Here is a 13,099-nt window from a genome sequence, read left to right as displayed (position 1 = left end):
AAAGTTGGAGTAACAGATAATACTAATTTTGACCAAGAAAAAAGTTCAGGAGGTTGCTACAATATTGTTGTGATGCGCAGAGGTTGTTCTTCTGGGCAGTTGGGTTAGACAGTTCTTGAACGATGCTGAAGATTTCTTTTATTCAGTCAGACCTTGTAGATGAATTTTGTAAATTAAGACATGTTGGCTCTCTTTATGGCACTATAGAGGCCTTACTGGTATCTCTTAGAGAAGGGCTATCTTCAATTATAATAGAATTTCGCAACTTGCATTACAGTTTGTTTCCGCTCCACTGGCATCACACGGAACTATTTTTAGTGGAGTTAATGCCAAATTCTTTGATTCTTCTTTTGGCTGGGGCCACCTTGCAGATAGTGGTGGACGTATTGTGGTATAGATTGTCCAGTAAGGCTTCAGGGTCATCCGAGTTCAGAAAATTAGTTGTACCAGCATTTCATGTTACCTCTAGCTCTTCTGTGCTGACATATCTGTAATACCTGGACGGCATTATTGCATATTGCTTTCTTTCAACCAAACGCAAAGCAATTCTAACCTGTCTCCTGGTCCATTCATGTACATCAAATGGAATAATCTGGCATGAAAGGTGCAAGGGTCATCAAGCCAAACCTGAAAAGGTAGCCAACTTAAGATGAGCTGAATGCCAATCTTTGTGTGTGTGACATTTATGATTTTCAAAGGCATTATTAAGGAGCGTGGTGGACTGAGGTCAATGGTGACAAAATGATGACAAACATAACAATAGATGCACTTACTGACTCCCTCCATGGCCATTATTTGCAGCCCAACACAAGCCATGGGTTGGATACTCCGTATCAAAGTTCAGTTGCCATAAAATATATTATTACAATTTAACTTCAACACACAGTATTTGAATCAACTGAATATTTGAATCAAGGACTGGAAGTGTTACCTGGCATTACATCGGGTGTTACAACTTCAGCATTTATTGTTATTAGCACTCCAGACTTTACATTTAACCACATAAGGCTGATTCATGAAGGCGTTTGTGGTCACAAAGGCTGGACAATAAAAGTTGTGTCTCGTAGTATATACTTAACGTCTCATATGAATCATAAAAAGGGTGTGTGAAATGGACATCCTCCTTCCCAGCGATTCGCAATGTAATGTATCAATGGTTTTTCATCTTAACCGTAGTTAACAACAAAGATTTGGTTTTTGTTCTTAACTGTAGTTGACAACGAAGACTTTGATACCAACCACAAAAGGATGTGCTATCCATTGGCAAAGTGTATGCTGTCCAGTGGAAGGTCCCACAATGTGAAAGTTGGCATTGGGGTTATGACAAAGTGGTCCACATGGCAGCTGCGTGTTCTCTCCAATGCCCTCCGCATCATGTCAATCTTATTTTGGTACTTATGATATTTTTCTCAAAATAATAGCTGCCAAAATCATCTTTAAGCACGCAGTCAGCATTCCAGGATCTGTTAAGTTGTGTTTCTACATCGAGATGACTGATTGCATAATTGAGGTTTTGTTTTTACAATGCAAAGTAATACACGTCTTTTCCATCAGTGACATTTCGTAAAATTCTCATTAGGCAATAGGTTGCCAGGATTTCTTCTATGTATAGGTAAGCTGATCACCCCTCTACCCCCAACGCACAGAAAGTATATCTGCCTTGAACGCCACTTTGAATTTTATATAGAACATGGGTGGGTTATATAGAACAAGGGTACTTGCCAGATAAGACCTTGAACGTTTCTACTGTGAAAATCTTGTCTTATTAAAGGGAAAAGCAGATTGAGAGCACACCCAACAGGACTATTCACTGTAAAAACAGGAATGGTGTAAAAAGTATTAAGCACTGACTGTAGCATTTTCCTCTGTCTAAGACAGTCAGAAGATTCTAGTAGGTTACTTATGAATAATGGTTTCACCCCTCCAAGATGGCCCCGTTTTTCGCTAAGGAAAATGACCGATTTTCCAACACACTTGGCGCGTCCATACATTGGTTTCATGACTTATTATATGTTGTCTCATTTAACTTCCCTCATTATCAAATTGATTTCTTGATAACCTTGACAACCACACAAGTACCTGCCTCAGTTACACTGCGTGGGCAAGACGGAGGAACACTTTCATATCCTCCCAAGATGGCCTGTGTGTATTGCCAACAGTAGCGGCCATCTTGGTTTGCTTTAACTTCCACAGTCTAGTCAATTTTGGTACACTAGCATGACTGGGCTTTTTCATTCCTATTTAAACTGCACCAGGAGACAGACGTGCTAAGATGTGGTCCGCCCGGGTGCCGGCAGGTGTTATTAGATGGAGGTGTGCTTTGACAAAGTAAGTTCCTTTTCCTCAACAGGTTTCTCTGGACATTTCAAAGCTCATCTTTTCTATTGTTCTGTTTCTTTGAGCATCTGCCATCCACGTTATGGACAGACACAGCAATATTTTTGCTGGTAGTTCTGTTGTTTTCTCCGCTTTGCTCAGTTACCTACAATGCTCTGTATCTCTTTAGGGCATGACCACAAGCCCCTCTACCCCGGCAGACCATGAGGCATAGTATTTCCAAAGCATAAGTATGTTCCAGAAGTTTTGAGAACATTGCATGTTTATATGTTGTATGTCATGTGGTGTCCAGTTTTTTCACAGGTGTTTTTTTTAAAGTTATATCCATGCATCTAACTATGCTTTCTCACAAAGGAGACGTCTGATGTGTTTTATTATGTTACATTAGATTAAAGCACTAATTAACTATTATCTCTAAGGGCACCAACTATAGAGGAGTACATTGATCGGATTACCTCATTGGGTATGGACCTGCCCATGTGAGAGGTAAGCAGGCATTATGTGCTAACTTTTCATTCTGTTTTATTCCCTGAACAGATACTATGAGTCAAAGACTAAACTGTATGTATTTTGAATAGGGTGCTCACACATTAGGTGTGCATCCTCACTTTATTATAGGTTTTAACAAGGAGTGGCACGCATGGGGCTGGTCCCCGTGTGGTCCTGAAAAAGAGGTTTAGGGGATACCTTGAAACATGTCGACTGAATATTAGGGACTGAATACACATAACAGATATATCTTTTCCCTACTATTCAACCCTTTTTTTTTTATCCTTCCCAACTAGGAGCGAGAATAAAATATTAGCTCACTAGCTAGGTATTTGTAACATCACTTTCACCACTCCACGAGCACTGCACTACACATTTCTTCACCAAAAAGTTTCCTACGTAGTTCCGCAAGTCGCAGCACGCCCCAAGCAGCAGCTGTTTGGGATGGCCCCAATGATGAAGCTTGTCACCTAGGGGCAACCCTGGGTGAGTGAGGGGACTCAAGAAAATTATTTTCTTTTCTTTGAACAGGGGTCTTGTTTTTTCGAGCATTCAGCGGAATCTCCATTCCCTTGGTTAGGTTTTGTGAATCTGACATTTACAGATTTTTTGTGAACTACATGTACATTGGAGGATGAACCTAACCAGTTCCTCCATCTCCCCCCTTTTTTGATTGTTAAAAGTATGTCAAGCATTTAAAGGGGTAGCTGACACCCTGTGTGCCTGCTCGTCCCTTTGATCAGCACAGCCCCTACCAATCACAGAGGGGGAACAGAAAGGTAGATGAGATTTTCCTTATTTACGTATATGGCTATTTCATGGTGCAAACCTGGGTAAGCACTTAACTGTTTGAAAATGGCCTATTCACTGTGTGCATGGCGACCAATGGCCATTTATGAAGCAGAGTACTGCACACACTGGACAGAATGGAGCATGGCTGCTCACAGCAGGGGATGTCTTTGAATCCCCCCTTATAGTTCAACCAGGGCATGCACAAAACCCCACAACTCAGCAAGAGCCTCTGGAGGACACCCACCTCCCCTTGTACAAATTTACAACAGCATCAGTCTCCAAACACCTGCAAAGTGCATGGAGGGGGGCCCCACGCTCCGGAATCAGTCAAGAGGTCTCAGGCCTGCCCGTGCATGGTACTCGGAGGGGTCCCACTGGAGTTCCACACCCGCACCGCGTGGGCTGCTGGGGCTATTGTTACGTCACTGAGTCCCCGAAAAGGAAATGTGCACTGATATTTAGGTGCTCTCAGGAGATGGGAACCTCCACATTAAGGAATCCATGAACATGCACGCTCAGTGACCAATAAACATATATACTATGCAGTTAGACTATGCATCACTAGGGGTACAGTTCCAGTTTATTTCTATTACTCACACTTAATAGTCGCTGCTTTGCACGGCTGGACGTTAAAAGATTCCTCACTCTATCATGAATGGACTCCCATGTGTTTGATTGATCTGTTGGAATCCTATAGAGGAATACACAAAGCGTTTTGTTTTAGAATAAAGTTTGCATGCAGGCCATGACACAGTGCAAGCATATTAACAATGGAACACAATACAAAGAAAATAGGATGTTGGTGAGTTACCTACATCTGATCGTGCACAAAAGCGATGAAGCACATGCAGTTCATATTCTTTAAACATATCTACAGGAGGTCAGCCATACCTTGTTGACAATTCCGAAACTTCAGCCACATGCAATGCGCACTCTTGGCTGTCTTTTAACTAGCAGATAGGTCAAATTTGTCCCAAAAGTATCCATTTCATCAGGCCTTCAGCAGTGCATCTGTGGCTTCATGGAAGGTATTGACACTTTGCTGAGGGGTGTCATGTTAAATGCTATGCACAGCAAAGATTTTGTTCTTCAAAAACAAATGTCCAGAATGGGCAACAAAAAGAAATGTTTCTAACAAGGTTGGAGTTTTCCAAGCGTGTGGGGGTAATTTCGTTGATTTCCTGGTCAGGATCACCAGGCTTTCCCATGAGGTCCCAAACATGCAAAAAGTATTTCCGAACATCTGTCCTAAATATGGTGAACGGTTGAAGATACTTTGGCTGATGGCTCAATATTTGATGAGCCGTTTCTCTAAAGTTTCTGCCAGCACGGGCATCGCCACCGGAGATATAGCAGTTCCTACCAATCTAGATACAACAGTGAAACCATGACTTTGGCAGATAGGATGTCTGCCAGTTTTTGACAAAGTATCCCGCCTGCACAGCTTTACAGGAGGCCTATAGTAATTAATTAGCAAAAAAAAACAAACGCAGACAAAATTATATTAAAATCAGTGCCACATTGGCCATTATCCAGGAAGAAAGAGAGGAGGAAAGAGAAAGGGAGGCTGGAAACAAAAGATAACATCTGGGCAGTTAGTTGGCACTCGAAGATAATATGCTCCATGATAACACCACGGATAACATAGGGGGTGATTTTACTAATCAGATTTGGAAATGTCAAGGTCTTTGATTCATGCCTGTATGGTTGTTTGATTGTTTTTGTATCACTGCACGGCTTTACTATCAGAGTATTACGTTTTCAATTTCAACATACAAAGAAATCATGACAAGAATACGGGCTACCAGAATATTGAGCATATATGTACCTTGACGTGATATAAGTCTTCAAGGTACATAGTTGTGGAGTTACAAATAATACATCTATAGTTACCAACATATACAAACCTTCACAATATTCTGGTAATGATTTTTTTGGCCAGGATATTTTTTGCATGTCAATATTTTTGTACTACGTATTCTGACATACAACCATTGCATTTGTGGTAAAGAACTGTTTCTTGAGCCCAGCTGCCAAAGTGACCCAGGTATTCCTAACAGAAACCAGCTTAACCTTTATGAGTTACATTGATTGGGCTTTGTATTAGCTCAGTCACAGCTCACAGAGACTATGGGCCAGATGCTTCAAAGTTTTTTTTTGCCCATTCTGTGTCTATGGGAAAATGTGTTCATGCATTTGTCCCTTTTACCTTTCCTCTCAACTAGCTTCTTCCCCCGTAGTTTCATATGGAGCAAACTTGACAAAAAATATCAGAGCGCTTTACATGAGCACCAGTTGCATTGCAGATGGACACATTCATTTTTGTTGGGCACAGGGTGATTAAGTGATTTGCCCAGAATCACAGGATGTTGAGCGTCCCTGCCGAGACTTGAACCTGGTTTCACAACTTCGAGGTCGACTGCTCTAGTCGTAAGGCCACATCCTCTTAACCATTATACTGTTACTATACTGTTTAGTAGGCTCAGAAGATCTGCTGCTCAAGGCCACCATGCAAGCAAAAGGTTCTAACTTCAGGAACTTTCAAGCTTTCATATTTAAGTTTTCGAAAATATCTTGTCATTTGCTTGTGCTTTTTCTTTTTTTCTGAATTGTTTTACAATCTTGCCTGCACTTGCCTTATCTTACACCACCTTAAAATTACTACCAGTTATTTGATTTAGCTTCTTTGGACAACTACTGAAACGTACAAATTGCACAACTAGGTTTGTACAAGTACACCTTTTTGACAGTCCAGGAACACAGAAATAGCCAAAAAAATCATACATATACTGGCTTTAGCAGCCTTTTGAATTGCAAAAAAACCTACACTTCACTCTGAGGATAGACCTCACCGTCCACTTAAGTGGGATAACTGGTGGACAAGCATTGATTGTGTCATCTACCGATATTAAATGTGACACTCTCAAATTCAATCTCTACTACAATGGCAACATTATGTTTCTGGAAAATAACAGTATCTTGGCATTTAATGTCTGCATAGGGTCAAAGTAGCCCCTGCTATAATACAGTGCCAGATAGTTGTACCCGCTCCTCCTAAATCTGATTCTCATAAACAGTGCCATTGTTCACCTCCGAGACTGTCCTCCATGCCTTCTACTTGGACTAAAAAAATATCAGCCATAAATGATGGCCGCCCTGAAAAATCTCCAGCTAAATTCTCAGTCTCACCGAACATGGTCAACATTATCTATGACATTACCACGGACTAATTTACTTCCTAGATATCACAGAAACCTGGTTCGCCTATGAAACTGCTCCTATCCACAATGATCTTCTATCACCTTATTACAAAATCTTTAAAAAAAATAGAGAAATGGGTACGTGCTGAAAGGTTACTACCTACCTTAAGCACATCATGGTGTCGTATACAACCAGTCATGCCAATTCCCTCTTTGAAGGAATCATTTATCATCAGGTGTAGAGCAAAATTAGGTAGAGCTCGAAGAACTACAGCAACCCCTGCTACTGCTCTCTAATCATTCTTGTATTTCCTCAGAACCATATCATCTTGCCTAAAGACTCGTTAAACTCTACTGCACAAAAAGGGATTGCAGACTTGGGCTCAATAGGCTTAACACATCTTGTTCATTAACTTGTTCATCAAGTCAGCCTTTATCTGTCATTTTAATGAATACTGATGGAAATATCTCAAACTACCAGTTTCAAACTAAGGGGCCGATTAGGATCGCAGACGGACCTGCGTCCGTCCGCGACCCCCGAGGTGGAGGGAACGTCCGCAGGGGCTGCGGCGTTCCCTCCAGTGCAATTAGGATGTGACCGCCACCCTGGCGGTCACATCCTGTATTCTTAACATTGCGGCGGGTGCTGCGTGAAGCAGCACACGCCGCAATGTTAAAAAATGAATGTTTATCTTTGCATGCACGAAGCTGCAGGCACCGCGAGGTGCCTGCCGCTTCGTGCACGCAAAGGCAGGGGGGTACCATAGGTACCCCCCATGTGCACCCCCCACCCCCCTTCACCCCTGGGGACCCGCAACAGGCCCACGAAGACAACACCGTATGCCTTTCCACGGCGGAAATGCCGCAGTGGAAAGGCATATGACCGCAGCTATCCTAATATGGCTGGCGGTGTCTGATAGACACCGCCAGCCATGTTAGTGCTTTTCCGCCGCGGTCGGAAGGTGACCGCGGCAGAAAAGTGGCGGACGGTCTTCCTGACCCCCCAACCATCCTAATCTGGCAGGGGGTCTTTGAAGGCTCCGCAGGGGTTTTTCAGCATCCTCCGGGCCGTCGGACACTTCCGCCGGCCCGGAGAATGCGGAAAAACCGCAATCCTAATCGGCCCCTAAATGCCTCTCTCCTTGTAGGCCATTCCCTCATGCCCTATAAAATGACAAATGAACCCCACTGGAAGCGACTTCTTGTTTAAAGGTCTTAGCAATACAGAACATTATGTCCCCTCTGAACATTATGTCCCCTCCAAATATCCTCCCGCACTAAAGAGACTTGTCTCTGTGGACAATCACCTACCTGGATCCTAGCACTAGCAGGAAGCCTTTCAATACCAGGACGACTGCCTTCAGCAGCAGGAGGATTTTATGCAGAGACACATCCGACTTACCCTATGAGGAAATTATGGCGAGTTTGTTGGTTTTGGATGCACATAGCAGTTGGGGTAACTAAGTGGGATGTTCTATCCCATTCTCCCTCCAAAATTTGAAAGAGACTGAAGGAGCATTACCTCTTTCAGGAGGGATTTATAAAGGATTTTGGGTAACTCACTGAGAACCCAGGATTGATGAGAGGCAGGATAGCAAGCTGCTTTGCTTACCAGCACGCATTCCTCCCAGATGCATTATGGTAAATGCAGTGCATGATAACAGCTTGTTTAATTAATTTACAAGTGTCAAAGTTCTCACCATTGTTGGCAAAGCCAATGCTAGATATTTCTGGACACATGTTTCTGGATTTTTGTCCTTCATTAGCAGAGAGTAATATGCCAGTTTGGGCTACTTGGAATGCTGCTCAAAGTCCTCACAGATTCAATACCACTCAGAGAGCACAGGTGCATCCACAGGGCTTGTCAGCCCAGTAATGTGACGAAGGAGCCAATCAATGGGGGTACGGGTGCACGTTACCTGGCATACCAGCACACATTTCTCCCAGGTGGATTATGGTAAATGATAAAAGCCTCTTTAATTTACTCACAAGTATCAAAGTGTTTACCATTATTGGGACAGCCAGAACCAATGTTTGTACAAGGCCTCTAAAGGTAGGACCTAATGGGACTTTGTGTCCATCCTGTGCACATCATGAACAAGACCGTCATCCAGGTCTGGGTAGCAGAGAATCTTCTGCTGATGCAGGAAGGACAGCACCAGGTTACATTTATATACAATTACAGTGTTCTGTACAAAGAGTTGGTTTTGTAACAGTGAACCAGAAATACTTCCTGTGCTAATTCCAGAAGGATATATCAAAGTAGGTGTCCTAGAGATCCACTAAGCACTTCCAATGGCTGCACTGCACATATGCCATTGGCTGAGCCACAGGTAGCCAGGTAGATTTTGTGAACAGAGGAAGTAGTTTGATAGTAAACACCCAAGATGGGTGTGAATACCCCATCCCTTTTCCTTATACGCAGTAGTAACCCTGCCTCCATTCAGTTGCCAGGGTGGGTTCAACAACCCTTAAACAAACATGCAAAGTTTCTTTGGATGCTGACCAGTGAAGAGACATTCAGAATAGTGGTGGCCATGACAGCTGTACAGAATAATGTTCCTTTACCATTAAGAAAGGACAGTCGTCTTTGTATCTGGTAATTGAGGGAAATTCTTTACCCCAATCTTTGGTGTGAGCCTACTGAGATGCTGCTGAGGAGAACACTGGATCCACAGGGATGTCAAGGCACGTTTTGGCCTCAGCTGAGGCTGGGGGGTTGAACTTGTTCTTCCCCAGTAAATTGTCTCTGCATTGCCTGCCTGCTCCCTAGAAAGACAGGTTTTCAGTTAGGGGCTAGATCAAAGGGCCCTAGCTTAAAAAAATTAAAAGGACTTTTGCATAAATGCATCAAGCGAATTTGCGCTCGCAACCACTGCGAAACAGCGATTGCAATCTCAAAATCCACTTTCGCAATGCATCAAGTGGAAAAGCAACAATTAGCGAATTCGCAAAACTAAGAATCGCAAAACCCGTAGAAACCCCCACTGCGATTCCTTAAAAGCGATTCTCCACATATTCTGCAAATTAAATAGCGAATTTGCATTCAAATTGCGAATTAGCAAACAAATCGCTATCCACATGCATCAGTAATCGCAAATAGCGAAAACACCATAATTCGGTAAATAAGAGTCGCAATTTAAGGAGAAGTGGAATAAAAATCTTTGGAAATAACAAACAGGTGTTGGCTAAATCCAACACACTTAAGGAGAATCATTAGGAGCATGAGGAAAGTCACAATGGCAGGTCTAAACATCCTGGCAAGGAGGCCAAGGCTCCAGGCTGCAGCCCAGAACAGACGCAGGATCCATGAACGCATCTACCGGCTGGGGATTACACTACTGGGACAGACTGAAGATGAGATCTACTCCAAATACAGGCTCAAAGGGGCAATGATTCTGCAGCTCATCACAGACCTTGAGCCCCTGATGCAACACCCAAGACGGAGGACCAATGCCGTGCCCACCCACATCCAGGTCCTGTGCTGCCTGTACCTCCTGGCCTCAGGTAGCTTCCAGGGGATAGTCGCAGTTACAGGGGGTGTATCCCAGAGTACACTTTCACGCTGCCTACAGAGTTTCCTGGACGCCATGCTGAGCCGGATTCATCACATCATCACCTTCCCAACAACCCAAGAGGACTTAATGCAAACTAAACAGGACCTCTATCAAACTGCCCATTTCCCCCATGTAATTGGCTGCATCGACTTCACCCACATACACATCTGTCCACCTGCAGAGACCGAATACATGTACCGGAACAGCAAGTCATATCACTCCCTCAACATTCAGGTGGTCTGCAATGCAAAGACCATCATTACAGACATTGTGGCACAATACCCAGGGAGCACGCATGATTCATTTATCTTCCGGCACAGCAGCATACACACCCGCTTGGTCAGGGGTGAATTTGGCAAGGGACATCTCCTAGGTAAGTACACATGCCCACATAGAGTATGGTAAGACCATGTTGTTGCGCATAACAGGCACTGACCCTCTGCTCCTCCCTTCAGGTGACAGCACCTACGCACTCCGTGAATACCTCCTCACCCCATACCTCAACCCAGCAACACCACAGGAACAGAGGTACAATGGTGCGCATATACACACCAGAAATTTGATTGAGCGAACATTTGGCATGTTAAAGAGTAGATTCCGCATCCTCCACAAGACTGACGGGGCCCTCAAATACCGGCCCAAGATCTGCTGCCGCATCGTGGCCGTGTGCACCATGCTGCACAACATTGCTACCAAGCGGAGGATACCTGTTGAGTTGTCTGGTAGTGAGTCGGAGGGGGACGACACCTGCACATGTGCATCATGCACACGAGGAGAATCCTGCTGAAGGTCACAGGCGCCGTGCGCACATCACACATCACACAGAACTATTTCTAGTGCAACCATACCCCTCACACAACACTGCACTAATGCAAGCCACATCAATGATTGACATGAGGACGATTTGTTGTCAAAATAAAGCTTTTGTTTATTTCACAAAGTCTCAATGTGCTTCCATCAGCAACAAATAAGGGTACAGCTTTTAAACAGGTCATGTAACCTGAGCTGGTGTGTATGGTTGCCTCACCACGGCACAGCCTGAAATGTCATGAAACTAGCGCCTCCTGCCGCGCCCACCCTGTCGCCTCTCACCCTCGACATTAGGCTGGTTCTGTCGGGATGCAGTGTTGGGCCGGGCACTGCGCCTCCTGCCTGTTTGCACCGGCACAGACAGGCTGCTGAGGCTAGATGCCTCTTCGCTGGCATCATCCTCCCCCCCCTTGCATTGCTATGGTCTGCCGCCTGTTGGTGCTCCACAGCATTGGTGACCTACTCCAGGGCCCTTGCTACGTCAGCACAGCATTGGACCATCTGGATTTGCATGGCCAATGATCTTCGCGAGAGCTGGGACGTGGCGTTCCCGATCAGGTGATTGGAACGGTGTAGGCTGCCAGACGTGTGAGCATCTGCCTGTGGCGTCTACGGGTGACGTCCTGCTGTGCTACCATCAGCTAGTTGCTCTCCTTCACCGCCGTGGTCAGTTCCTGCGCACTCTCTGTGAGGAGACTGATGTTGCATGCTGTTTTGTATAGCTGCAGCTGCATTGCTGCCATGCGCTGCGCCTGTTTGCGGTGCACACGCAGCATCTGAGCCTTAATTCCCAGGTCCATGTTGTGTGCGTGTTGCTCCATGGCTGCTGTGGTGGGCACGGAGCGCTGCCTTGATCTGCTGCGGGCGTGGGCCGCACACTTGCTGTCATTCGTGTCTGCCTCCTGGGTGGGGGTGGGGTCTGCTCCACTTCCATATGTGCCGAGATGTGATGTTGTGCTCCACATGTAGCTGCAGGGGTGGCCCTGGGTGTCGGTGCAGGTGCAGGCTGCCTCTCCCCTTTCGACTCTTCAGGTGTCTCCACGATGTGGAGGATGTCACTGTCGGACGTGTCAGTATCCGCAGCACCTGTGATGTGGAAGAGTGCATGATTACTGGTATGATTCAGGCACCTGGGATGTTGCAACATGCACGCAGGCTCACTATGGGTTAATGTCTGCATTCCCTGGCTGGCTTAGGGTCTGTGTATCTTGACTATTCTGGCTGTGTGTGGCACATTTACACACTACAGATTCCACAATGCATTTGGGCGTTTGGGAGGAGCAGGGACTGGAATACTGTGGTCACACATATGGATTGCACTGGGGGCATGGGCATTGTTAGGGTACAGGGTCGCAGTAGCATGCCTCTTACCTTTTTGTTTGGTGTGTGGTGCGGGAGGTGTCCAGTTGGGTAATGCCCAGGCAGGCTTCTGGGTGTATGGTGTCCTCCACTAGGTCCTCCATGGGGGTGTTTTCAGGGACTGTGGAGGGTCCCCCTCCCGTACTCCTTGTCTCCCCCAGTGTATCAGCTATTCGCTCCTTGGCACGGCCTCGGAGGTCGTACCACCTCTTTTTTAAATCATCGATGGACCGGTGGGTGACTCCCACCGCATTCACCTTTGCCTTGATGCGCACCCAGATGCGCCTCTTGGATGCCTCGGGCACTTTCCGGGACAGCTTCCTGAACAGTTAATCGTGGTCCCTGCTCACTCCTTCAATCAGGTACTCAAGTTTTTTTTCACTAAACTTGAGTTTGCGCTTGCGGGGTTTTGCACTTGGTCCTGCAGCTTCCTGGAACATTGTGGTTTTATTTTAACTCTTGTATGGGCACTCCAGGGTGTGGTTCCTGGAGGTCAGTGCTCTGCCTCCTCCTGTGTCCAGCTCTGTGGTATGAATGAAGCATGGAGCAGGCTAC

At 45.3% G+C, this 13,099-nt stretch overlaps 1 protein-coding gene across 4 annotated transcripts in view; it reads right to left on the bottom strand.

Moving 5' to 3' along the window:
- The window catches only part of SPATA6L (spermatogenesis associated 6 like), a 690,230-nt gene that overhangs the window by 61,557 nt on the left and 615,574 nt on the right, over positions 1-13,099 (bottom strand). For all 4 annotated transcript variants that reach the window (XM_078677396.1, XM_078677397.1, XM_078677398.1 and 1 more), the window contains one exon: positions 4,216-4,309. In XM_078677396.1, coding sequence (XP_078533522.1) covers positions 4,216-4,309 — 94 coding nt within the window. The remainder of the gene's footprint in view (positions 1-4,215; positions 4,310-13,099) is intronic.

This window comes from Lissotriton helveticus, chromosome 2_1 (genome assembly GCF_964261635.1).
Source record: "Lissotriton helveticus chromosome 2_1, aLisHel1.1, whole genome shotgun sequence".
Classification (NCBI taxonomy): Eukaryota; Metazoa; Chordata; class Amphibia; order Caudata; family Salamandridae; genus Lissotriton; species Lissotriton helveticus.
Note: the sequence above shows the minus strand (reverse complement) of the source record. Positions and strands in the feature narration are given on the sequence as shown.